Here is a 24,357-nt window from a genome sequence, read left to right as displayed (position 1 = left end):
GATTTAATTATCATAAAACTAAAGCCAACTCAAAATAATAATAAAACTGTAATAGAATAAACGTTGTACAAATTGGACATCGCTGCTACTCCTATGATTGCCTAATTTAAAGATGGAGCAATTTGAATAGTCTGTGAATAAAGAATTAAATTATGTTTATAATGCTGTTATAGTGCCTTTCAATCCTTTAATTCTTGAAGCATTAAAGTTCTGGTACCCATTCACAGTAATGGCATGGAAAAAAGCAACAATAACCTTTTGTTCCCCAGAGGAAATCTGGTCAAAGAAGTTTGGTTGAATAAATAGAATACATTTTTGGGTGGACTATCTCTTTTAATATGCAATATATTTGCGGGGGGTTTTTTGTGTGTATGCAGATATGTGTGTGTGTTTGGTGTGTACAGACCTTGCTGCGCGAGTCCACGTTGAGCAGACACACTCCACACGCCAGCTCTTTGGCATTCTTAATGCCTGGCCTCAATATACAGGAGGAGAAGTCCAGTGAGCTCTCATCAGGCTAAAGAAAACCACACACACACACACAAACACACCATGAACGCAGTTCTTAAAAAGCAATCGGGACTCCTTTCCATCCTTCACACAAATCCCTGGCTGTCAGTCAAACTTCAGTTCACAGAGGCCGCTGAACCTCACAGCGGTTGATTAGCTCTTCAGATCAATACATCAGCTACAGAATCTGTCCAAAACAGCAGGATTCAGGGAGAGAGAACCCGTCGACGCTCTAACCGTGTTCATTTTTATTATGCTTCAGAGCATTTGTGGTTTTACGGCAGTGTGCCGAGACTTCATTCTCCCAAGCTGATATTATCTGTCCACACAACTCTAATATTATCTGCTGGCATTGATATTCTCCCATGAGTACACTGCATGACAAAGCTCTGTTCAGCACTCAGCAATCTGTTCTGTACTACTGCACTTTCCAAAAATAACATGCACTTATTGTCTATAATGTAATATAGGTTTTTTCTTTTTTCTTTAAATAAGGACTTTATGATATCACATTTTTGTTACCTTAGCAATTTCATAATTCTTATCACCAATATCAATATCATAAAAAAACGTATACTAGCCTAAATAAAAAAAAGCTAGAGTAAACGGTCAAATAAGAATAAGAAACTAACTGCAACAGAGCAAAAAACTGCAGTAGAACAACTAAATGAGAAATGCTACATGGTGTATACAGTAACCAAATGTATAAAAACACTGTGTACATTATATATTTCTTCTTATTAAAGGTCCAAAAGTGATTTAGTCAAGATTAGTGATTTCTGTTTGATTAACATGAACGACTTTAAGAGCTGCCCTGATCTAATATACTGTTACGCGTGTTTTCTTTCTCTCAACTTTTTGATTTTACTTGAGACCTACTGTCTTTCTGAAGATACTCGCAAAAATGCTTAAAAACGCATGCAAATGTTTACATGATTACGTAGCACAGATTTTAAATTATAAACAATCCCACAGATAGATCCATATTTCAGTTAAGCTTTAAGCAGTCTGTGTCTTAGTTGACTGTCTGTTGAAATAGAAATACTAGTGCACTTACTAAAGATGTGGTAGTGTTTACTTCATAACTCACAGAGAGGTTTGCCAGTGACATGAAGCCCATCAGATTGTTCCACACGCGGCTGATGTCTTTAAGCAGCTCCTGCAGTTTCTCTGAACAAACGGCCGTGGCTTTTATCCCCAGCTCTACACGCTTGGTCACACGATACACCTCCACCACACCTATACACAATATACCAAAAAAATGGTAAATATATAAAAACAATATACAATTAAAAGTTGCATGGATTATTATGCTTTTATCAGCTGTTTAGACTCTGACGGCACCCATTCACTGCAGAGGATCCAATGGTTAGCATGTGATGTTATATTACATTTCTCCAAATCTGTTCTGATGAAGAAACAAACTCCGAGATGGCCTAAGATGGCCTAGGAATTTTACAGTGAACTACTCATTTAACAAAACTACTATTTAATTATTTTTTTTTAAATCAGACTTCAAGTCACATTTCGGGATGCAATGCTTACGAATGCAATATTGTCTGAATATTGTCACTAATTTATTTTTATGTCTTTTCATATGTGACATCTACCGTGTTGAATAAGTGAATGAGTCAGTTGTTGTGGAAACAGTATTTCCAGTTTTCTCTTGGCATCATTTCTATAGTAACCAAAGTAAAAAATATTATGGATATTAATAACACTATGTGAACAAATGGTTCGGTAAGGACTTCTGAAGATCAGATTTGGAAACCAAACTGGATTTGTTTGCAGTGCAAACAAAGCCAGTGTGTGTGTGTGTTGAGAGAACCAAACAGGAGAAACAATAACCCAGCGGTGCCATTCCCAGCATCCCCAGTTACACTGAACCCATTAGAGCAGCCCAGAATAGTCACTCTGCTTTGTAACACTAGCCTCCTCCGGTCAGACCCAGAATGCCCTGCTCGGTCTCCAGTCACAATCTCTAGAGCCGGATCAAAGAGCTTTAACGGTTTCTTTCTACGTTCCAACAGCGTCCTGTGCTCCCCTCCCGTGGGCTTGAGCACGTACAGCTCATTAAAGCCGCTCGGTGAGAGAGAGTGAGTACAGAAATAGGAAGCAGATAACCAGAACACCTGGCCTGTCTGTTTGACTGAAGACTCACGAGGAGCAGGTATGAATGTGGATGAAGAGATTGTTGGGTATGATGGGTAAATAAAGTGTGACTGCAGTCGTAGTCTCACCCAGCAGGTACTCCATGCCCTGTGCTGATTGGATGACCTCTGTGCACACCGTGGAGCTGCTGATGCCATTAAGGGTGTTATTGGCGGTGGTGATGACCTGCAAAATAAAAAGAAAGCTGTAAAGTGAGCATATTTTAAAATCGTATTTGTACTTTTTTCCTGAAATAATTAATTTCATATATCAACATTTGCTGATGAAACATAAAATGACATTCCATTCAATGGAAGTCGATGGGGTCCACTTGCATTGCCATTTTTAAAAAATATCTTATTTTGTGTTTCGCAGAAAATGAGGCCCTTAACACCAAACCATTATCAAAAAACTAGTGGCGGAGAAAGCCATCTTGGCACAATATGGGTTAATCACTTCATCGTCTCTTTTCCTGCTGCGTGTTTTAAAGCAAAGCACACACATTGTTGAGGCGATCAGCTCGTGATCGAACGGCTCGGTTCACTGTGAATGAATGGAGTGAACTCGTTTATTGCATATGCTGTGATTTTAGCGAGCATTTGAGAATGTAACAGGCTTTATTTTCGTGGCAGATGATAACAGCATTTCACTAGATTTGTAGATTTGTCTGTTTTCCTTCAAAATAAAAGCTCTACTACCATGTCCGTCAAAATAAATACCGTATTTTTCGGACTATAAGCACTTTTTTCATAGTTTGGCTGGTCCTGCAACTTATAGTCAGGTGCGACTTATTTATCAAAATTAACTTGACATGAACCAAGAAAAAAATGAACTAAGAGAAAACATTACCGTCTCTAGCCGCCAGAGGGCGCTCTATGCTGCTCAGTGTTCCTGTAGTCTACACTGAAATCATAGAGCGCCCTCTCGCGGCTGTTGACGGTGATGTTTTCTCTTGGTTCTAAATAAATGCGACTTATAGTCCAGTGCGACTTATATATGTTTTTTTCCTCGTCATGACGTATTTTTGGACTGATGCGACTTATACTCAGGTGCGACTTACAGTCCGAAAAACACGGTAGTTTGAATTGCTGCTCCTCCCACAGTGATATCTCATTGGTGCAAAATCTTAAACATTAAACTAAATATTAAACATTAAATAAGTTTTGACTGGCTGGGACTGCATATTAACGGCCAGGCAGCTTTTGCTACTATACTGTTAAAAATTGTATAAGTAAAATCAAATAAAAAATGTTTTTATGAAATGGGTAGAATGGCCTGCTGAATAACAAGCAAATGCTGAATCAGTGATCTGTTTGCATTGTTTTATGTTAGAGAAGGTATCATGTAATCATGATCACAGCCTTTTGAGGCTTTCTATAACCTAAAACAGTTTTAATGTGTCTGCAAAGCTCTATATGTATGTGTGTGTGGAGGTATATGTTACCTGCAGAGCACTCTCCAAACACCTCTGCCATTCGTACGCATATCGCTCACTCTCCTGCCACGAGTGTTTGGACAGGAGACAGTGGGAGAAAAAGAAAGATGAAACAGAATGAAAGCTTTGTTCACTGAGAAACCTCAGGCTGTATTCGACAAGGAGAACCTGTCTGTGTATGTAGCAGAGAGAACAGAGAGCGAGTGACTGACCTCCACCTCTCCTGTGAGGTCCTTGTACTTGTCTCGGATGATCGGCAGCGCAGGTTTTTCATTTAGGGTGTTGGATCGGTCTCTGAAGGGCTGTTCAGGGGCAGGAGAGGGGATGGACCGGACAATTTCTTTCTCTCCCAGACTGTGGCTGCGCTTATGGGATCCTTTGCACAAATAAATGGGTCAATGATAAATGGGAGTGTCCATGAAAAAGAAAAAGAAATCTTAAAAATGTGTAACAAGTTCTTAAACACATTTTTTTCATATTTATGTTAGATTTACAAGGGCAAAAATACAAAATGTTAAATACATATTTTTTTAAATTACAAACTTTTATAATATAAAACTTATGAAGATTTTATATTTAATGACTGTAAAATCAAGTAGTGTAACTACCAAGTAATAAAAATTTCCCTTGCACCGTTGAAGCGTAAATATCTTTATTATTAAAAAAAAAGATTCTTATATATTTTTAAGGTAAAAAGTATTTTTGGTATGTTCTTATTGTTAACAAATTTATATATGTATATATATATGTATATATGTATTAGGGCCGGGACTTTAACGCGTTAATTGAGATTAATTAATTACACAAAAAATAACACGTTAACTAAGATTAATTAATTACAGAAAAAAAATTCCCGCATTTTTTATAACTTATATTTGCACCGCGGAACGTTTCTCACTGGATGAGTTTCGGCGGACCGATTATACTGGAGCACCAACTAGCGTTCGCATATCACTGCAGCACATTGAGCCTCAAGTATCACCTAAACGCAAAACATATAGCAGCTAGCGTGGACTTTACACTTTATGTTGAACTATGTATTATTTTGTTGGTGCAACAGTTAATGTTGAACTCTTTATTGTTTTGGCCAAGGTTACTGAGAGTTGGACTTAGTATGTTATGGCCTCTGAAGCAACAGAGAGATGTTTTTTAATAGTCAGGGTTTCCAATGTTCTGAATGTAATTGACAGTATTGTGTTTTACTTAAAAAAATAAAAAATAAAAAAAAACTCTTTACAGAAGGTTCCAGCACCTATAAGCTTCCTGAATTTCTGAAATGTACTATTTCTAAATTGTTTCTAAATATGCTATTGCTACACTTCATGGCAAAAATTGCACTGGTCTGCTAGACTTGGTTGAACAAAAATAAACAATATTTTGTTGCTTAAGCTTATGTATTCAGTCATTATTCAATGGTATACTATAAATCCATGTGAAAAAAAATTACTTCTCACTGTTCTCAGGTCAAATATTTATCTTCGATTAAAATGCGATTAATTTCGATTAATTAATTACAAAGCCTCTAATTAATTAGATTTTTTTTTTAATTGAGTCCCGGCCCTAATATGTATATGTATATATATGTATATATGTATATATATATGTATATATATATATATATATATATATATATATATATATATATATATATATATATATATATATATATATAAAGAGAAAGAGAATTCAGTCATTTAAATACATTTAAAATAAAATAAATCAATAAAACAAAGAATGAGAGAAAGAGAAAAGAATGGAAAGACTACTTAATATTTTTTAAACCTAATAACAATGGCAAAAGTACATAGCAAAACACTTAAATGAAAATAAAATTTTAAATATACATAAAAACAAGAGCCAAGTCTTAAATAATAAATACTATTAATACGGAGAATAACCGCTTATTCTGTTCAGTTTGTGTTCAGCGGATGTTCTCCAAAATGGTGCTACAGTGATGTATTGAGTCACAGAGATGAATTGTTGAATAAAGTTATTATTTTAGTTTTCTTTGCATACAAAAAGTATTCTCGTCACTCCATAATGTTACAGTTGAACCACCGATGGCAGATGGACTATTCTGATAATGTCTTTCATACTTTTCTGGACTTTGACAGTGTAATTTACTTGGCAGTCTATGAGACAGTTACAAGCCTCCCGGTTTTCATTCAAATTATCTTAAATTGTGTTCCGAAGACAAACAAAGGTTTTACAGATTTGGAACAACATGGTGGTAAGTGATTAATGACAAAATTTTCATTTTGGGGTGGAATTTTTAATTGTTCATTGTTGATCCTGCTGTATAATTAAAACCTTCCCGAAGCACTCAAACTGTTTTGTCGCTAATCCATGTGGGGCCACAACACAAACCACAAACACCTAATTTGCTACAAATTATAATTATGTGCAAAAGAGCAGCAAAGTAATACAGGCATGCATTATTCATCAGGCACCACACAGTCAAACTGGCACAAATACACACCATGCACACAATGAGCAAAAAGCAATGAGACGGACAGCGGCACGACAGACTCAAGAGACACAGCGACAGGTAATCACACCCCCGCTTGGAAGCACATCAGTCTCTGTATGGTTTCAGGCGCTAATCCATTCCTGCACAAACCCCACTCCTCAGATGAACCATCTGATAGGAGGCTTGCAGAGGAGTAAACCCTCTTTTGTTTGAACAAATGAAATTTAGTGGATGTGGGTGGGGATCAATAAGCGGCAAATACGCTTTTATGTTATTGAGTAAGTGCTAATGCATTATGGGGGAACGAGGATGAAAAATATAAGGGGAGAGTGAGAAGGGATTTGGGTGGCAGTGTTTATCTACTGACATTGCCGTGTGCTTCAGACGCCACTCTGCCATCTGTTGACTTTCAGAGAAAATGCAGTTGTGGACATGCATTGGATACAATACGCTCATTCAGCAACAATCATGGAGATTAATCCATATATGAGTACTGATAACCTTATATTTTAAGTGTATATGTACATGAATTGGTCTTTAAACTTTGATTAATGCTAATGGATTCTGAGTACTGTACAATTATTATTATAAATGAGATATGTGCATATTAGTGAAAGAAACCCATTTGTCTGTTAATATCCAAGAATTATATACTGCAACGACACTTACCCTGCACAGACAAGTCAAAGGTGGCGAGTTCGTTCTTGATCATCTCTTCACTGGATTTCACTTTGGCCTGCGTGCTGGCTTTCAAGAAGTCCGACTTGCCAAATTTGGGCTTGTCACCTTGGAAGGCTCCAAACTCATCTGTCAATTCACCCTGGTTGCCCTCCGCTTCTGTGGTTCCAGGAGGCGAGTCGGATTTCTCAGAAACGGTGCTGGCAAAGTCTCCAAAGTCATCGTTGTCGTCTTGACCGGCCTGCTCAATGCAGCCAAAGTCGGCGAAGGCATCAAACCGGCTTTCGGTGGTGGAGCCACCATCTTCAATTGGGAAGGTAGTCACCTTGGCAACTGTGGTGTGGGTGATGTTCTCTGAGCTCCCGAAATACGTCTCTTTCCTCTGGACGACAGCTGAAGATGGCAGTCCTCCCTGGTGCTTCTTACCTTGACCAGACGAGAGATCTTCCTTGTCAGACCAGTCGTAGCTGCCAAGACTGCTGACAGCGGATGTGCCAAAGGGGTCAAATTTTAAATCATCAGACTCTGTAATGACAACATGGAAAATCCCATTCAATTTAATACATTTTTTGTTGTAGTACAGGATATTCTGGGTTCAATGAAAGTTTAGCTCTACTGAGAGCATCAGTTGTTAAAGTAGCATTTTAAGTAAAACATTTTTTTTTTAAGTCTATGAGGCAAGGAATTCTAGAGGGATTATATTAAAAGGGTCATATGATGTTGCTAAAAAGAGCATTTATTTTGAGTGTTTGGTGTAATGCAAATGCAATGTTTATGCGGCTTAAGGTAAAAAAAAAAAAAAAAAACATTATTTTCCACATAACTGTACATTATTGTTTCTCCTCTATGGCCCTTCCTTTCTGAAACGCATAGATTTTTACAAAGGTCGGAAAAGCGAGGTGTGCTCTGATTGGCCAGCTATCCAGTGCATTTTGATTGGCCAAATACCTCAAGCACGTGATGAAAATTTTACGCTTTTTAACATACTGTGATGCCGTGTATCCCAGCGCAACGATACAAAACCAATAAAACCCATTACAAACTAAGCATTTGTTCCAGTGGGGACATAATTACTGATAATAATGTAATAACCTATACTGTTTTTATGCATTGCGGTGTATATATATATATGTGTGTGTGTATTAGAGGCTGACATTTTCGGAACCAAATGTAATACCATAAAAGTGGGCATGCTGTGATCTGTATTGTATTGCTTTTTTTACTGTGACAGACTCTGGAAAAAAAAAAAATACAACACGGGAGTGGGAGGGAACGGGAGTCATTCTTCCGGGATTGAAACGGGAAAGGATTTTTCCCCAGTTTTTTTGTTGGAGTGGGTGGGACAGGAGAGATTTGAAAATCCACTCCTGTGTCAGCCTCTAGTGTGTGTGTGTGTATCAGTACATATATATATATATATATATATATATATATATATATATATATATATTTGAAGAAAAAAAAACATCTCTGACATAATGGAAAATGGAAATAGGCTACAGATAGTGGAGAGACTTTGGATATTGTATTGAACAACAGGCTAAAAGGTTGAGAACCGCTGATCTAAAAGCCCTTTTTGGTATCCTTGCAGGTATCATGAAACTTACCATGTTTACAAGCTTTACATGATCAGCAGCCAGAAAACTGGATTAAAACCGCATCGAGAATTACTGACGTTGTATAACTAGTTTCAGGCTTAAGTACGTGAGTTTTGTAAAGTATGTAGTTTTGCCTCATATTTTTCAACTGTAAGTGCATTGCAGAACACAATAGACAGACAGACAGATAGTACAGGTACATCTCAATAAATTAGAATGTTGTGGAAAAGTTCATTTATTTCAGTAATGCAACTAAAATTCTGAAGCTCGTGTATTAAATATGTTCAATGCACACAGACTGAAGTAGTGAGTATTTGTTTCTTTTAATTGTGATGATTTTGGCTCACATTTAACAAAAACCCACAATTCTCAACAAATCTCAACAAATTAGAATACTTCTTAAGATCAATTAAAAAAACTTTTTTAGTGAGCCGTTGGCATTCTGGAATGTATGTTAATTAACTGTACATGTACTTGGTAGGGGCTCCTTTTGCTTTAATTACTGCCTCAATTCGGCTTGGCATGGAGGTGATCAGTTTGTGGCACTGCTGAGGTGGAATGGAAGCCCAAGTTTCTTTGACAGCGGCCTTCAGCTCATCTTCATTGTTTGGTCTCTTGTTTCTAATTTTCCTATTTACAATACTCCATAGATTCTCTGTGGGGTTCAGGTCTGGTGAGTTTGCCGGCCAGTCAAGCACACCAACACCATGGTCATTTAAGCAACTTTAGGTGCTTTTGGCAGTGTGGGTAGGTGACAAATCCTGCTTCGGAAATGAAATCAGCATCTTAAAAAAGCTGGTCAGCAGAAGGAAGCATGAAGTGCTTTAAAATTTCTTGGTAAACGGGTGCAGTGACTTTGGTTTTGAAAAAACACAATGGACCAACACCAACAGATGACATTGCACCCCACATCATCATGGACTGTGGAAAATTAATATTGGACTTCAAACAACTTGGGCAATGAGCTTCTCCACCCTTCCTCCAGACTCTAGGACCTTGGTTTCTAAATGAAATACAAAACTTGCTCTCATCTGAAAATAGGACTTTGGACTACTGGGCAACAGTCCAGTTCTTCTTCTCCTTAGCCCAGGTAAGATGCCTCTGATGTTGTCTGTGGTTCAGGAGTGGCTTAACCAGGGGAATATGACAACTGTAGCCAAATTCCTTGACACGTCTGTATGCCTTGACTCCAGCCTCAGTCCATTCCTTGTGAAGTTCACTCAAATTCTTGAATTGATATTTGACAATGCTCATAAGGCTGCGGTTTTCTTGGTTGGTTGTGCATCTTTTTCTTCCAAATTTTTTCTTTCCACTCAACTTTCTGTTAACATGCTTAGATAAAGCACTCTGTGAACAGCTTCTTTGTGGCTTGTGGCTTCACCTCATTGTGAAGGGTGTCAATGGTTGTCTTCTGGACAGCTGTCAGATCAGCAGTCTTCCCCATGATCTTGTTGCCTAGTGAACCAAACTGAAAGACCATTTTGAATGCTTCACAAAACCTTTGCAGGTGTTTTGAGTTGAGTAGCCGATTGGCATGTCATCACATTCTAATTTGTTGAGATTGAATTGAGTATGTGAATTGGTGGGTTTTTGTTAAATGTGAGCCAAAATCATCACAATTAAAAGAACCAAAGACTTCCACTACTTCACAATTGGAGTTGAATTACTGAAATAGATTAACTTTTCCACTACATTCTAATTTATTGAGATGCACCTGTATGTGTACATTTACAAATGGGTGAAAACCCGTAGACATGACTGAGGACTTTTTTTTTATTAATCTATTACTGATGGTACAGATCAGGATGACTTTGTGTCACTATGTGTCTCAAGTGCTTCTTGTTCATAATTAATTGTTCCTGATATCTTCATACAGTGAAGCCCTGGTTTATTACCTAGACACTTCTGGCACAAAGCCACTCTAATGATCCCTAAGTCCTTATCTTCAAGCGGAAGTCATTCTGAAGCTGGGAGGAAACACTCAATGTCTATTGATTAGACTGGATGAGTGACATCTGCATGTGTGGACTGATGACCGTTTTTCAGATTTGTTACTAGAAGTATATCCTCATTTTGAAGGTCAAAATGACTATGTCATTCTGCAGCTTTCATTTCTCTAAAATGGATCAGTGTTTGACTGAAAATCACAACTGGGCTGTGACTCACCAAGAGATACAATTTTCTGCCTTTCAGTGTAGAAAGTGTTGACGTGCAATCATTCACACTCTCGCACAATCAACCACAGTGACAGACTGATAAAAAAAACTGCAATGATGCATTGTGCTGTGCTCTTTAAAGCTACTGCATGAACTTACTTAAAATATATATGGCCTCATTTAGAGGCCATAATGTTTATAATAAAAATAAGTATGATTAATTCACATATGCATTGAAATACCTACTTCCCTCACAGTTAAGTGGGGCACGACTGTTCACACAATCTATCAACTTGTGAAATTGACAAGGAACCAGTGCAGTGTGATAATTCTGATGACTAAATCTGCTTTGGACAGCAAGACTGAAGGATGGAGAGAGAAATCAAGACGGCACGCATGTCTGCTGTACCATTATTCATATTTATTACGACAACATTGGCAAAGAGAGAAAGAGAGAGAGAGGACACAAAATTCCATGAAAGATCTCATTACAATAGTCTTGCCAAACTAACAATTAAAAAGAGTTGCTTTTTTTTTTTTTGCATTTTAAGAATACAAGAGCATGCAAAGTCAGAAAAAGCAGATGTCAGAAGAAAACAAAAACAGGACAGAAAATCCCAAATCCAGATGCAGAACCCAGCATTGAGAAGGCACATTCACAGATTAAGATTAGATTAGTTCTCATTGGTCAAAGACACACTGTAGTCAGACTATAAAAGGAAAAAGCAACCAGAAATAAGGAAAAGTGATACAGAACATTTAAGCAAAGACCAAGGTGATCCTAATATTGGTTTTATGCGGCTTATTAAAACCCTTTGAGAACCTGGAGAGACTTGTTCTGAGATTTTGAATAATGTATTTGCAAGCCGACCTATAGCTCATCAAAACTTCAAACTAGGGCTGCACAATGAATCCAAAAAACGATTATGAATAAACATCAATTAAAGTGTTTATTTGGTGTTAATATCACTGAACATTGTGACCAATCACAGATGGCATTAAACTGCGAACAAATGATGCACTAAATCCAAGTTAATTAATCAAGTATTATTCCATTTATTAAATTAATTTTAAAAATGTTATAATTATAATTGTATTATTTTAAAATAAATAAATTTAATACATTTAAGTAAACAGTTCATATGGCATGCAGTCTCCCCACAGAAAATTATTCTTATTATATTCTATCAATCAAAATTGATAACTGCGATCTCAATATTAAGGAAAATGATCGACAGTTATTTTTGTTATAATAGTGCAGCCTAATTCAATCCAATTCCAAATCAACCAGGGTTTGCATCAGGCTATTGGGTACTCAAAGGGTTAAAAGAAAACAGAGAAATCTATCCTAGAGCATTTATTGGTTTGAGTGACAGGTAAAGAATGACAAAAAGAGATAGTACCCTTTTTCTCTCGCCATCCTGTACATCTCAGTTGGAGCTATTTTTGACCCACACAAGTCAAAAGGGTACCAATTTCATATCATGGCAAGCAGTATCCGCTTCATAAATACAAATAATATGCTTTCTGGCATTAACACAATCAGCAGTACTAATCAAGTCTATCTATATTCAAAATAAATAAGAGTTTATTTTCCTGTAATAAAAATACACTATTAAATTTGCATGTATACATTTCCATTCTTGATAAAAACAACCTATTTTGTAAATATGCCAGAAACATGGACTAATCCTACTAATTGCGTACTGCGTGTAAATACTTGTCAATTTCACAAATTGAAGGCTGGCACATACTGGCGAACAGAAAAGCAAAGTTAGAAAGAGTTCAACTTTTAGTGTGGTCTACGAGAGCAGATGAACCGCAAAAAACCTGAAACAATGTCACCTTCTCATGGAAGGACCACTGGAAGTGGCTCTGGCCTGGAAAAAAGATACTCAAGGGTGGTTAGCTACACATCCAGGGGCATAGTGCAAGTGTTGAGAAACCCAACACACTCAACCTGCTACAATATTTACGCTTGGGCTCTAGAGGCGTCCAATAACCGAACTAGAGGAATTTGTATAAGATGTAACCAGAACAGTGTTTGACAAGGTTTAGGTAATGTTAGTATTCACTGAAGCTACTATGGAAAGAAGACAAAAGGATTCCAATAGACCTCAATAGAAATGGATACCATGTTTAGTATGACGTAAATGAATATGAGACTGTGAGGGAAGGAATTACAGCTCATTCGTGTTGTATTCTTATATCTGGTTGCTGAACTTTCAGAGAATGAGAGTGAAAACTGGAGAAAACTATTGGGTTTTAAAACACAGGTCGTAAAATTTAGAAGGGATGCACCAACATTACAATTCTAGTTGATATGATGATTGACGTGCAGACACAAAAGTGTCAAAAATGATTAATAGCCAATAATAAAATGTGACTTTTTTTAATGAAAAATAAAATGTTATTTTAGATTTATTTAAGTTCTCAATTTGTTCCAAACATAAATGAGTTTATTTCTTCTGTTGAGCCCAAAAGATGATATTTAGAAAAACGTTGATAACCAAACAGTTGACGGTAGCCATAGTATGAAAAAAAAACATGGCGTGGAAGTCCAAGGCTAACATCAAATATTTGTTTACAAATGTTTCAAATTTTCACTTTTAGGTGAACTATTCCTTTAAGTAAGCAGTATGTAACAACAAATGTAATTTAAATTAGTCAATTAAATATCCAATGATTCCTGACAGATAAGTACACAAAAACGATAATACGATAACTGACATACTGTCGTCTCTATTAGAGAACACAACATATTGATTAAACTACTTCCATCCCTCACAGCCTTGTTTCATTCACATGTCAGAATTAGCATTAAATATTAGCAGCTTTAACTTTTAAATCTGCAGCCATTTCAGTGGTTTTCACATGATGGTACAACAGCCTAGATTGAAAATTCAAAGCTTTGACAAATGACAAATGCGTTAAGTCCATCTTGTCATACCAAGTTGGAAATTTAAGAAAATGGTTTTTACTAGTCAAAATGCGTAATTACTAGTGGGAAACTTGCGGCAATTCTTGACAATACGTGATGGTATCAACTGGTCTAGTTGTTGGCTCTGGTGAGACCACACAAGTTTATGGGAACTCTTCCTACTGTGCTTCCTCAATGCCAACCAGTCTACGCACACGAGGGCTGATACGATGGCTGACGATGACTATGTGAAATACTGTGACTGTGTTCTCACCCTGATACATGATGAAGATGAATGATAAAGTGAACACAAGCACACACACACTTGCATGATGCTTTTCATGCAGAACCGACAACATGAGAAGCAGAGAACGAGTGTAAATTAAGGGTGACTGAAATTTGGAAAAGACAGTTGATTACAAACAGACCCATCAAGAGCTCCTGGGTTACTGAGTCCTCTAAGTAGAAGATCTCATTAACTTGGCCCTCCAATGTGCTCTCAAATTTCTCGGCGTAAACTGGAATTTGATGCTTGTTGTATGCAGCTCAAATACAGGGCAGCTGATTCATGCGTGTGTGATATGACTTGGGTCATGTAAGCACTGAGGCACGGCATTGAGGATTCTCCATGCACATGCAATACGGCTAACCATCACATGAACGGATGAACGGCTACATGCAAAACAAATGGGACCAGAACCATATTAACTACAACACCTGTTGGCTACATGAAGAAAGGTTGTTTCATGACTTGATATTAAGGTGGAATTGTAGATCAAATAAAGGACAGAAATGTCTAGATCATTTATCATGCTTAGACAAATCTAGTCACCTGCACTAAGAAAAACAGCCAAGACTTCAGCATCATTAGCATATTAATCTGGCTGTTTATATATCCCATCTGTAATTCTGATGAGCGCAAAATGGCTCAGTCAAAAATCAGACAGATGTGTCGCGTTGGCAGAATTTAAATGAACAATGCCATCTTAAGCAAAAATATTTTAGCTTTCTCATAATCATCTAATCACCGACATTATCAAGTCAAATGTGATCATTATAAAGTTTGGCTTTGGTACATCGGAGTGGTTCAACCTTAATTTTATGAAGTTACCAGAAAACGTTTGTGTGCAAAGAAAACTAAAATAATGGCTTTATTCAACGATGCAATGTGGTACTCTCTCACGCATGTCCAATGACTGACACAGAAGTGAGGGGGGGGGCAGATTTTCTATTTTGCTTGTTGTCTGAGCATTACAACCAAACTAATTTCACTATTACAAAGACAAAGCCTTTCAAGGTAACAAAATATAAAAAAGAATGGCAATAGGATGGTTATTTACGCCAAAGTGGACGAAAATAAAGATCTTTGTTAGTATTTGTTGAATAAAACTTTTTCCAGGTTCAGTAGGTGTATTTAGCAGGAGCATTCAAGAAATTGAATGAACAAATATAAAAAACAAAACACTATATAGATTGATTCCTATTAAAGCAAATGTATAAAAAAGTGATTTTGTGTTTTATTAACATAAAAGGAATAATTCACCCAAAAAATATAAATATAATTGACTCAATTAAAAGTTGAAAAAAAAAGCACGCAAATTAAACATTTAACAGGCAAGGCTTTAAAGCACATGCAAATAATGTATTTTGTGATTGTGAATAAGTGCAGTGTCCCGTGAGAGTAACTCTACTGCTGTCTTAACACAGAAGTGAATGCATGTGGCGTTGTACAGTATCTTGAGAAAGAGGCGCCAGAACTGTAACTGATGGAATGTGCGCTGTAGCACAATACTATCATATCTCTTCAAAAGCAGATTGGGAGACATTTTTATTGTTCACGATCAAAAATCGTCATATCGCACACCCCTACACAGACGAGAACAAATAGTTGAATCAAGTCATTATTTTTGTTTGTTTTTTTGCACACAGAGTATTCTTTTTAGCTTCAGAAAAATTAAGGCTGAACCACTGATGTCACATGAACTATTGTAACAATGTCATTGCTACCTTTTTGGGCCTTGACCCTGGTAGTTTCTTAATAAAATATCTTAATTTGTGTTTCAAGGAGGAACAAAGGTCTTACGGGTTTTGGAACGACATGAGGGTGAGTAATTAATTACAGAATTTTTATTTGTGTGTGAATTATCGTTTTAAATGTTTGTTTTTTTTTGTAGGAATTTGGGAAGTGTACATAATGTCAATAAAGTTGACAGCTGTGTCCAAATCATTTTTGCTATTTTTTTTTTCTACTTCAATGTAAATAATGAACAAGAGAAGCCACATTTCAAACTAAAACAAATTTCTTCTCTTCCACATTATCATTCCAGCTATTCTCAATCTCTTGGCACTATGCTGACATTACTACGGCAAGTGATCTAGATATTATAGTGGCAACTGAACAAATGGATCTGATTTTATCAGTTGCAAAATGTCAGTGTGGACAGTCAGTTCTAAAAATCGGAGAAATTAATCAGGTTCCGTGCGAACAGCTTTTGTGCATTCCACCGTTAATACGTGCCGCTTTGGTTTGTGTTTCAGATACATTGACCTAAAAATTAAAACAGGGTAACCAATGAGAGATGACGTCAATGACAACACAAACAGATAGACGACTGGAGAGAAAACCAAGTCACAAGCTATTATAATTAAATACTGTATATAAATGTGCTTTCGTAACTGCCTGATCACCTGATAACACTAGAGGTTAATAATACCAGTTATTGTGCTGTTAGCGATAATACTAATCTCATGAGATTCAAATTCACAAGCACAAGTATTGACTGGTAAAAAATAATAATACATAAGATAGATAAATAAATAAATAAATTTAAACAACAATAAATACTGTAGGTTTACAACTGTGCATGATTCAACTGGAAATGTATATAACTTGAATGGGAATGAATGCATGATATGATGTCTAGCAAGTTTTTGATATGTAACTTTAACTCCGCCACACTGAACACACATACGGTGTTCCAACTAGGCGTCTGATAGAGCGGTTGTTCAGCCTTTGAGAGGCCTGAGTGTTCGGAGCACGTGTGAAAGAGAAAAAGTGGTGACAGACAGAGTCGGCCAGACTTCACCAGAGCAAGCGTACTAATTCCTCACCTGCAGCAGGGGGTTGATGGGATGACAAACCAGGGAGATCTAGAGAGCTATCAGACATCACATGCTTCAGGTCTCCACCCATGTCCGACAACTTCATGTCTAGCTGTACTGAGAGCGCATCCTCCGAGTCCTCCTTCCCCACGCTGCTGCCCCCAATGGACGGGAGGTCCAGGGATTTCACGGAGGCAGAGTCCTCTTTGGCCTGCTTGAAAGCAGCCACTTTGTCCACCAGGCTCTTGTCGGACGCGCCCAGCGCCGTACAGAATTTGGAGGACTGGAAATCTGCAAAGTCGTCATTGTCGCTCTTGAGTGACGAGAACGAGCCCCCACCGCTTTCTTTGTTATCGTCATAGGCCAGGCCACCTTCTAGTGAAAGCTGCTTGAAGACGTCGTACTTATCAGTGCCGATTTGCTGCCTCTGCTGGGACGTCTCCGTCTGGGCCTCTCCACCCCCGTCTCCAGAGCTGGTCTCGTTTCTTTGATCTCTCGAGCTCCCGAACGCCATGAAGTCAGCAAAGTCGTCCTGAACTGCCATCCCAGTTCCTCTCCCTACTGTAGAGGTGGTGGGAGCTACTTCGGAGGACGCCGAGGAGCCAAAAAGAGCAAAATCGCCAAAATCATCACCCCCTATGCTAGGAGGTTTTGTAACTGAGGGCAATACCAGGGATGGCGGCGCTGAAGGGAACAGGTTGAGTTTGGAGTCACCAGTGGTAGTGGGAGCAGGAGGAGCCATTGTAGTGAAGAGGTCCAGGTCTGCCATGTTGAGAGGATTTCTAGGTTGAGCCAGAGAGGTTGGCTGCGAATGGGACAGAGACTGAGAAGAAGAGAAAGGAGGAGGAAAAGTTGGCTGGAACTTGGCCTGGTCTGGTGGGTCTAGTGGAGAGACGGTGTCGGCTGTTTTAAAGTCTGTGAAGCCATCGTCGGCACTGACAGACTTGAAATCAGCAAATCCCTCCCCTGTGGAGAAACAAAAAGAAAACAATTGAAGGGCAAGGCGAACTGCATTTCACACCAAAACAACAAAGAACAGAGAGCTGGCACGGCACAAAGCAGAGTTTGCCAACAAGTTGCCCAGAGCTCAAATTGCATGGGCCTAAAAAGAGAAAAACGGATTAGCAGTGCTTAACGCGTCTGCGTTTGACTGCTGAATTGAAATTAAAAAGGTGATACAATGGAACAGAATACTTTTAGTGTGAAGATATAAATCAACCTGGCACAGAATACAACACAGTTTCTGCACACAATAACACAATCCAGTTTAGCCACAAACAATCAATTCTGATTTCACTTGTAGTGAAGTGAAAAGTTGAATTTCCTTTTGTCATGTATATTGCGGTATGTAAATGTATCAGTGCAGTGTAGGACTGCTTAAAATCACTGACAACTGATGCATGAAAAACTATTTATTGAAAAAATAAATGAGGGATGTGCTTGATGTTAAAAAACATTATCGAGTGCAATGAGCCAAGAAAATAAATGTGTCAATTACACGACAACATGCAATCGCGGATTCAGTTTTTTTCGCAGCAGATTGCACTTAAATGCAAAAATACACACTAAATTGTTAAAATTTGCATCTTGGAAAGTGTTCACGTAAACAGTCAGTAATATTCTGTCTTAAATCAAACACAAATTACTGTGAAATAAATATTAAATTGATTATTAAACATTGCATTACAAATGTTTATGCAATATTACATTTCAAATTCAATTTTGCATTGACTAAATTGTATTATATCATAAATACCAGCAATATATCAACCATTAACCACTGTGCCCTCTTAATAAAGGCCAATAAAAAAAACACTAGAAGTGAATGACACACAGATGACAAACTTTTTCTATTTCAGCTGCAGCCTATATAAGGAATCAAATGTAGAGAAAACAGAACAGAACAGAACTACAGGAGTTCTGGAGAAGAGATCACTGCAACCATTGACTTACTGGCCCTCTCAGAGCTGTCCTCACTGGACTCTGCTCTAGTGAGACAGGGACACGCACACATGCCTACATCAGTGTACGAAGCCCTTCAATAAACTTAACACACTATAGCCTGGTGCAATTGTATTAAATTAATCTTGTAAAAAGCTGATCTGGGTTGTGTACTTGATGTGTTCATGCTGTGTCAGACATGTATCTTCTTACCAACTGTTTTTCTGTCTGAAGGCTGCTCAAGCTCTCGGAAAACACTGTATTTGTCGCCTGAATCTGGAACAGAACAGTAAACAATGCCTGAGTGTAGAGGCAGTAAAGTGTGCTTTTTAACTAGACCATAATAATGGTAGGAGCTGAAGGAATGTGATAAATAGCAGGATAATTTTATGCAAAACACATCTGTGGGCCACACAATCTTATCGCAAAAGCATTTAGACAAGAGAATCATTCTTTAAAGTTAAACCGATATGACAGCAGTCTTCTGAGAGATCTGCCTTCCTCAATGGGCTAATGAGGTGTATAGAGCCAAATGGGTATGTGTGCGTGTGTTTTACCTGAGACCGGAGGTGTGGGCTCTGCAGGCTGCTCCACTGACAACTGTTTAAACACTGCGTATTTATCAGAGGAGGAGGATGAAGACCCTGACACTGGAGTTAGCATGGCAGGAACACTGCATGAAGCAGACAAAACATACAGCAGTTAGCCCAAACAGATCAAAGTGCTTTACAAGCTACAAAGAGTTAACAAGCCAAAACATTATATTTAGTTTTGAGATACTTTTTTTTGTTCTTTGATACTCCTAAATGTAGACTAAACATACAAAGCCTGAGGCACAATACTAATTTGCATACCATCCCTGCAATACAGTGCAAGATTAGTATTTAGTGCGTCCCATTTTAAAACAAAATGAAAATAGAAATCCAAAGTTGGACAAATATATTGTATCCCATTGTTTTTTTAGAATTTCAGTTGTTTAAGGTTGGTAAGAAATGGGAAAAGCATCAGTTTCTTTAAAAGAAAACAATCTTCCTGGTCACATTGGCAAAATACATACATTCAGTGTGTGGTTCTAATCTGCAACTTGAAATTTAGCTCAAGTTTTTTCTAAACAAATGTTTCTTTCTTCCCCTTCTCTCCGTCTTGGATCACTTCCCTCATAACAGCAATATTCCAAGCATAGAAGAAAACCTCTGCTCTCACCCTCACTACCTGTATTATTCTCAACACTTCTCATTTTCACTGATTTAATTAGCGAGCAATCTGACACATTCAAGCACCAAAATATTCTTCTAAAACAAAGGATCCTTTGTGCTCGGTGAAGCTGATCGACCGGTAAAGGCCGTGACACTCAGCGAATATACTTTCCAACCTCTCACTCCCTGCTTTCCATAATTGCCTTTCGTCATTTTTCCCTGGGAGCATAAAATCAAGCAGATGTGAATAGAAATAAAATGGAATGAGCTTATCAGCTGTCCATTGAAATGGGTTCATTAGAAAAGATGGCAGGGGTTTAATTGTTGCGCTGGGCAAGTTATTACAAGCCATTACAAAATGGAGAACGATTCCATGCTCCAGATGAGCAAACCGAGTCTAGAGGAATTAACGAAGCATAAAAACAATATCAGAAACTACTAATGAGAGATGACAGGATGCTGCTTTACGATGCATTTCTCGAAGCAGTTTGCATTACATAAAAAAATATGCTTTTGCAGGCGTGCAATATGCCATGACGCATAGACGAACAGCTGCACTCGTACCTGCTTTGGGATGATGATGTCATGCTGGGAAATGCTCCTCCAGTTTCTCCTTGGAAATCTGTGAATGAGTCATCTCCAGCGCCAGCTTTAGGGGCTTCCTGGAAGTCCTGAAAATCGTCATCATCAGCCTTCGTAGCCTAACGCAAGCCAACAAAACAATTAATCAGCTGAGCAATAAAAGTGCAGTTATTATCTATAATAAAGTGTCTGATGTTTACCTGGACAGGAGGGAAGTTAGTGATGAAGCTGGCCGGTGGTTGTGCGGGCGGGTTTGGGGTTATGCCCATGACAGGCGGTGCAGCAACCGGCATGGCCATGGACACGGGCGGCTGGGTCATGATGGGCTGCTGGTGCTGAGGCAGGACAGCAGGAATAGCCATAGCCATGGCAGGTAGATTGGGCACAGGCGGAGAGGGGAACTGACTCAAGATGTCCAAACTCATGACTGTAAGACCACTCTAGAGAATACAACCACAATATGCAACTTAGACAGAGTGGTTTATTTACGGGTAAGTCATTTAAAAGATTAGTTCAGCCAAAAATGAACATTCCGTCATTGATTAATCAACCTTATGTTGTTCCAAACCTGTAGGACCTTTGTTCATCTTCAGAACAAAAATGAAGATATTTTTGATGAAATCTGAGAGTTTTCTGGCCCTGCACAGACAGCAACACAACTGACACTTTCAAGGTCAAGAAAAGTAGTAAGGACATTGTTAAAATAGTCCATGAGAAAGCTTTCGGATTAAATAAAAAATATCTTCATTTGAGTTCTGAAGATGAACGAAGGTCTTACATCTTTGGAACAACATTAATAGAGAGAAATTAATAACAGAATTTTCCTCTTTGGGTCAACTATCCCCCAGTCTCATTGCATTGTCTTCAGTTGTGTGGGCGTATTCAAGCCGCGGGCTTCAGTGAATCATTAGAATCTGAATAGTGTTCAGCGCGGGGGTGTATTCACATTAGAAGATAATGAAGGGAGATGTGAAAAAAACGGACATCGCGTTGTTTTCATATGGATTACTTGACCACAGAATATTTTTTTTTGGCAGCATTTGTTTAGTTTAAAAGTAGACATGTCAGGCTTTCTGTAGATGCATCTCTCATGTCTCTTCGTTGAGTATTCACTGAGTTCATTTTAATGACCCGTTTGTAAATGAAGATCAACGCAGACAAAGGCTGCAGACAGCACACCTTGTTTGTTATCTTTATTTTATAAATGCACAAAGTTTTGTTGTTATAATGTCTGTATACAAAAAAGTAGACCCTTTACAGATTCGATTGATGTATTGCTCTTATCTGTACGATTAAAACTGAAAGTGTAATTTAAATTATTATCGGGATTATCAGGAGAAAATGCCTCATAACGCATATAAGCGTTAATCGAATCAAGAGGATTAATGACAAAACTTTCAATTTGAGGTGGAGTATCCCTTTAACCAAAGTCTCGTGGAATTGGAAAGACATGAGGGAGGGGTAAATGATGACTAATTTTAATTTTTTGGATGAACTATTCATTTAAGTAGATGGATCTAAAATAAATTTTAACTAAAAGCTATTAGATACCAGCCAAGATCTTTAACCAGTAAACCAGGACTCATCAACTCAAGTACTGGAAGGCCAGTGGCCAGGATAAATTTGCATTGATACACAACTCTGCAGGATAATAGCCCTCCAGGACTGGAGTTGAACAACATACCATCCCTTGTTAACCAAATATCTTTAAAGAGAAGCTATAGAAGCGAAGCGTTAAAGCAGAATGATAACATCGACCATAACAAGTAGCACAGATCTTTGAAAGCTGACTGATAAACGCTGATTACTGACAGTCATTAAGATGAGGCACTGCTATAAACATAAGACACTCAATTAAAACTGACATTCTCCCTACACATAACAATGATTTAGTGTACTATTAGACAATAGCGCTTCAACACGCCTTGTGCAGGAACATTGAATTTACGACACGTCTTTCATCAAGGAAACTAAATTAAAAAGCAGGCCTGTCAAACAATAGACCTTCTTCTCCGTCCAGATGTCTTTATCCCCTTCCACCAAGAGGCTGTCTGATTTGTTTGCCTAAAATATTCATTAAAGTCAACTTCCATTTTCAATGCCATTTCTGCCATTCTCCAGAGCTTTTCCTTTCTTTATAGCTCTACAAAACTGAAGCACTGGAAGAGTGGCTCCTCATTGAGCTTTTCAATTTGCATAACAAATGTGTTATTACTGAAAGGGTCCCATGAGTTGCTGGAAAAGCTCCAGTTTCTACTCACAGGACTGTAATTGCCAAGAGCAGCAAGGGAATATGATAGGATCCCTACACTTCTGGTCTAAAGATGCACCTAACTTCCTATCACTGCAAACCTACATACTCTTTAAAAGTTAATATGTACAATTTTTGAAATTGCAAAATCTACCTGGGCGACTCCAATCAAAGCCAGAACAGTGTACAGCTCTTCCTTGGTCAGCTTGCCAGGTGTGGTGCGGTTGGCCAAGGCCCAAATCTGTCCGAGAGCTTCCCGTGGCAGACCCGATGATATCAGAATTGGGTAGAGTTTGGCTGTGTCAATACCTGTTGGTGTCATGGTGTATTCAAGGACCTTCATGAACAATTCTGTGAAGAGCAACCATTGCAATCATTAGATACCGTGAAAAACAGAACTATGAAATGATGAAAATCCAGTGACGTCAAGAGCATATACCTGGGATGAGCGAGTCATTGTACAACCAGGCTGGCACCATGGGTTGCATGTCTTGTTGAGGGTAGACACCCACACCTGTTGGTGATGGACATAGAAACAGTGAGATGTTTGTGGACTCTTATGCTAAGAGTGCTTGATCAAGCATATATCCCATGTGCCTACTGCACAGTCAGACGTCCCCCACACCTGCTGACAGCAAAGCCCCGTACAGATGTACTACTGACACCATGCACAGACACACTAAAGACTCCCACGGCTTCTGCCGTCAGCTCAGCTGTCTTGAGCCGAGAGCTTGTGGGCTTATAGTATAAACAGATTGACAACATACGGAGAAGAGAGTTTTGCTTTGTATTGGCATTGACACTCATCTCATTACATGTACTGCCAATGTGTACATTGAAATCAGTGCTAAAACTGTGAGTCCTGTGGAGAAATAAATTAGGCAAATGATTAAAATGGGGATACGGTGATTAAACCTCCAAGTAAGCATCAACAGCAGAGAATCGTGCAATTGATCCCCTCCTTTAATGACACCAATGAGCTCAGTAGACAGACTATACCAGGGGTGTCGAATCTTGATACTGGAGGGCCACCTTCTTACCAAGTTTGCCTCAAGTCTAATTAAACACACTTGAACAGGATAATCAAAGTCTTCAGGATTACCAGGAATTTCTAGGAAAGTGTGTTGGAAGCCAAATCCTAAAGAAAGGTGGCACTCCATTGACTGGACACCCCTAGACTTAAAAAAAAAAAAACAGAACCATCATTACAGAGACATTGGAAAATGTGCGAGAATGCAAGAATTGATAGAGCACCACATGTAAACAAATCAAAACTAGTAAATACATGTTATATCCCAAACATGCACATATTTTAGAAATTCAGATAATTTCAGATGTTCAGGACAGAAAATAAGAGTTTCTAAGAG

At 38.2% G+C, this 24,357-nt stretch overlaps 1 protein-coding gene across 9 annotated transcripts in view; it reads right to left on the bottom strand.

The window, feature by feature from the left end:
* Positions 1–24,357, bottom strand: part of synrg (synergin, gamma) — a 48,675-nt gene that overhangs the window by 9,859 nt on the left and 14,459 nt on the right. For all 9 annotated transcript variants that reach the window (XM_052575736.1, XM_052575737.1, XM_052575738.1 and 6 more), the window contains 13 exons: positions 23,430–23,504; positions 23,145–23,341; positions 20,940–21,179; positions 20,722–20,858; positions 19,519–19,634; positions 19,175–19,237; positions 17,030–17,986; positions 7,236–7,769; positions 4,309–4,472; positions 4,106–4,159; positions 2,751–2,847; positions 1,601–1,749; positions 407–517 (listed from right to left, as the gene is read on the bottom strand). In XM_052575736.1, the coding sequence (XP_052431696.1) occupies positions 407–517; positions 1,601–1,749; positions 2,751–2,847; positions 4,106–4,159; positions 4,309–4,472; positions 7,236–7,769; positions 17,030–17,986; positions 19,175–19,237; positions 19,519–19,634; positions 20,722–20,858; positions 20,940–21,179; positions 23,145–23,341; positions 23,430–23,504 (2,894 nt within the window). The remainder of the gene's footprint in view (positions 1–406; positions 518–1,600; positions 1,750–2,750; positions 2,848–4,105; positions 4,160–4,308; positions 4,473–7,235; positions 7,770–17,029; positions 17,987–19,174; positions 19,238–19,518; positions 19,635–20,721; positions 20,859–20,939; positions 21,180–23,144; positions 23,342–23,429; positions 23,505–24,357) is intronic.

The sequence above is a fragment of the Carassius gibelio genome, chromosome B15, assembly GCF_023724105.1.
Source record: "Carassius gibelio isolate Cgi1373 ecotype wild population from Czech Republic chromosome B15, carGib1.2-hapl.c, whole genome shotgun sequence".
Lineage (NCBI taxonomy): Eukaryota > Metazoa > Chordata > Actinopteri > Cypriniformes > Cyprinidae > Carassius > Carassius gibelio.
Note: the sequence above shows the minus strand (reverse complement) of the source record. Positions and strands in the feature narration are given on the sequence as shown.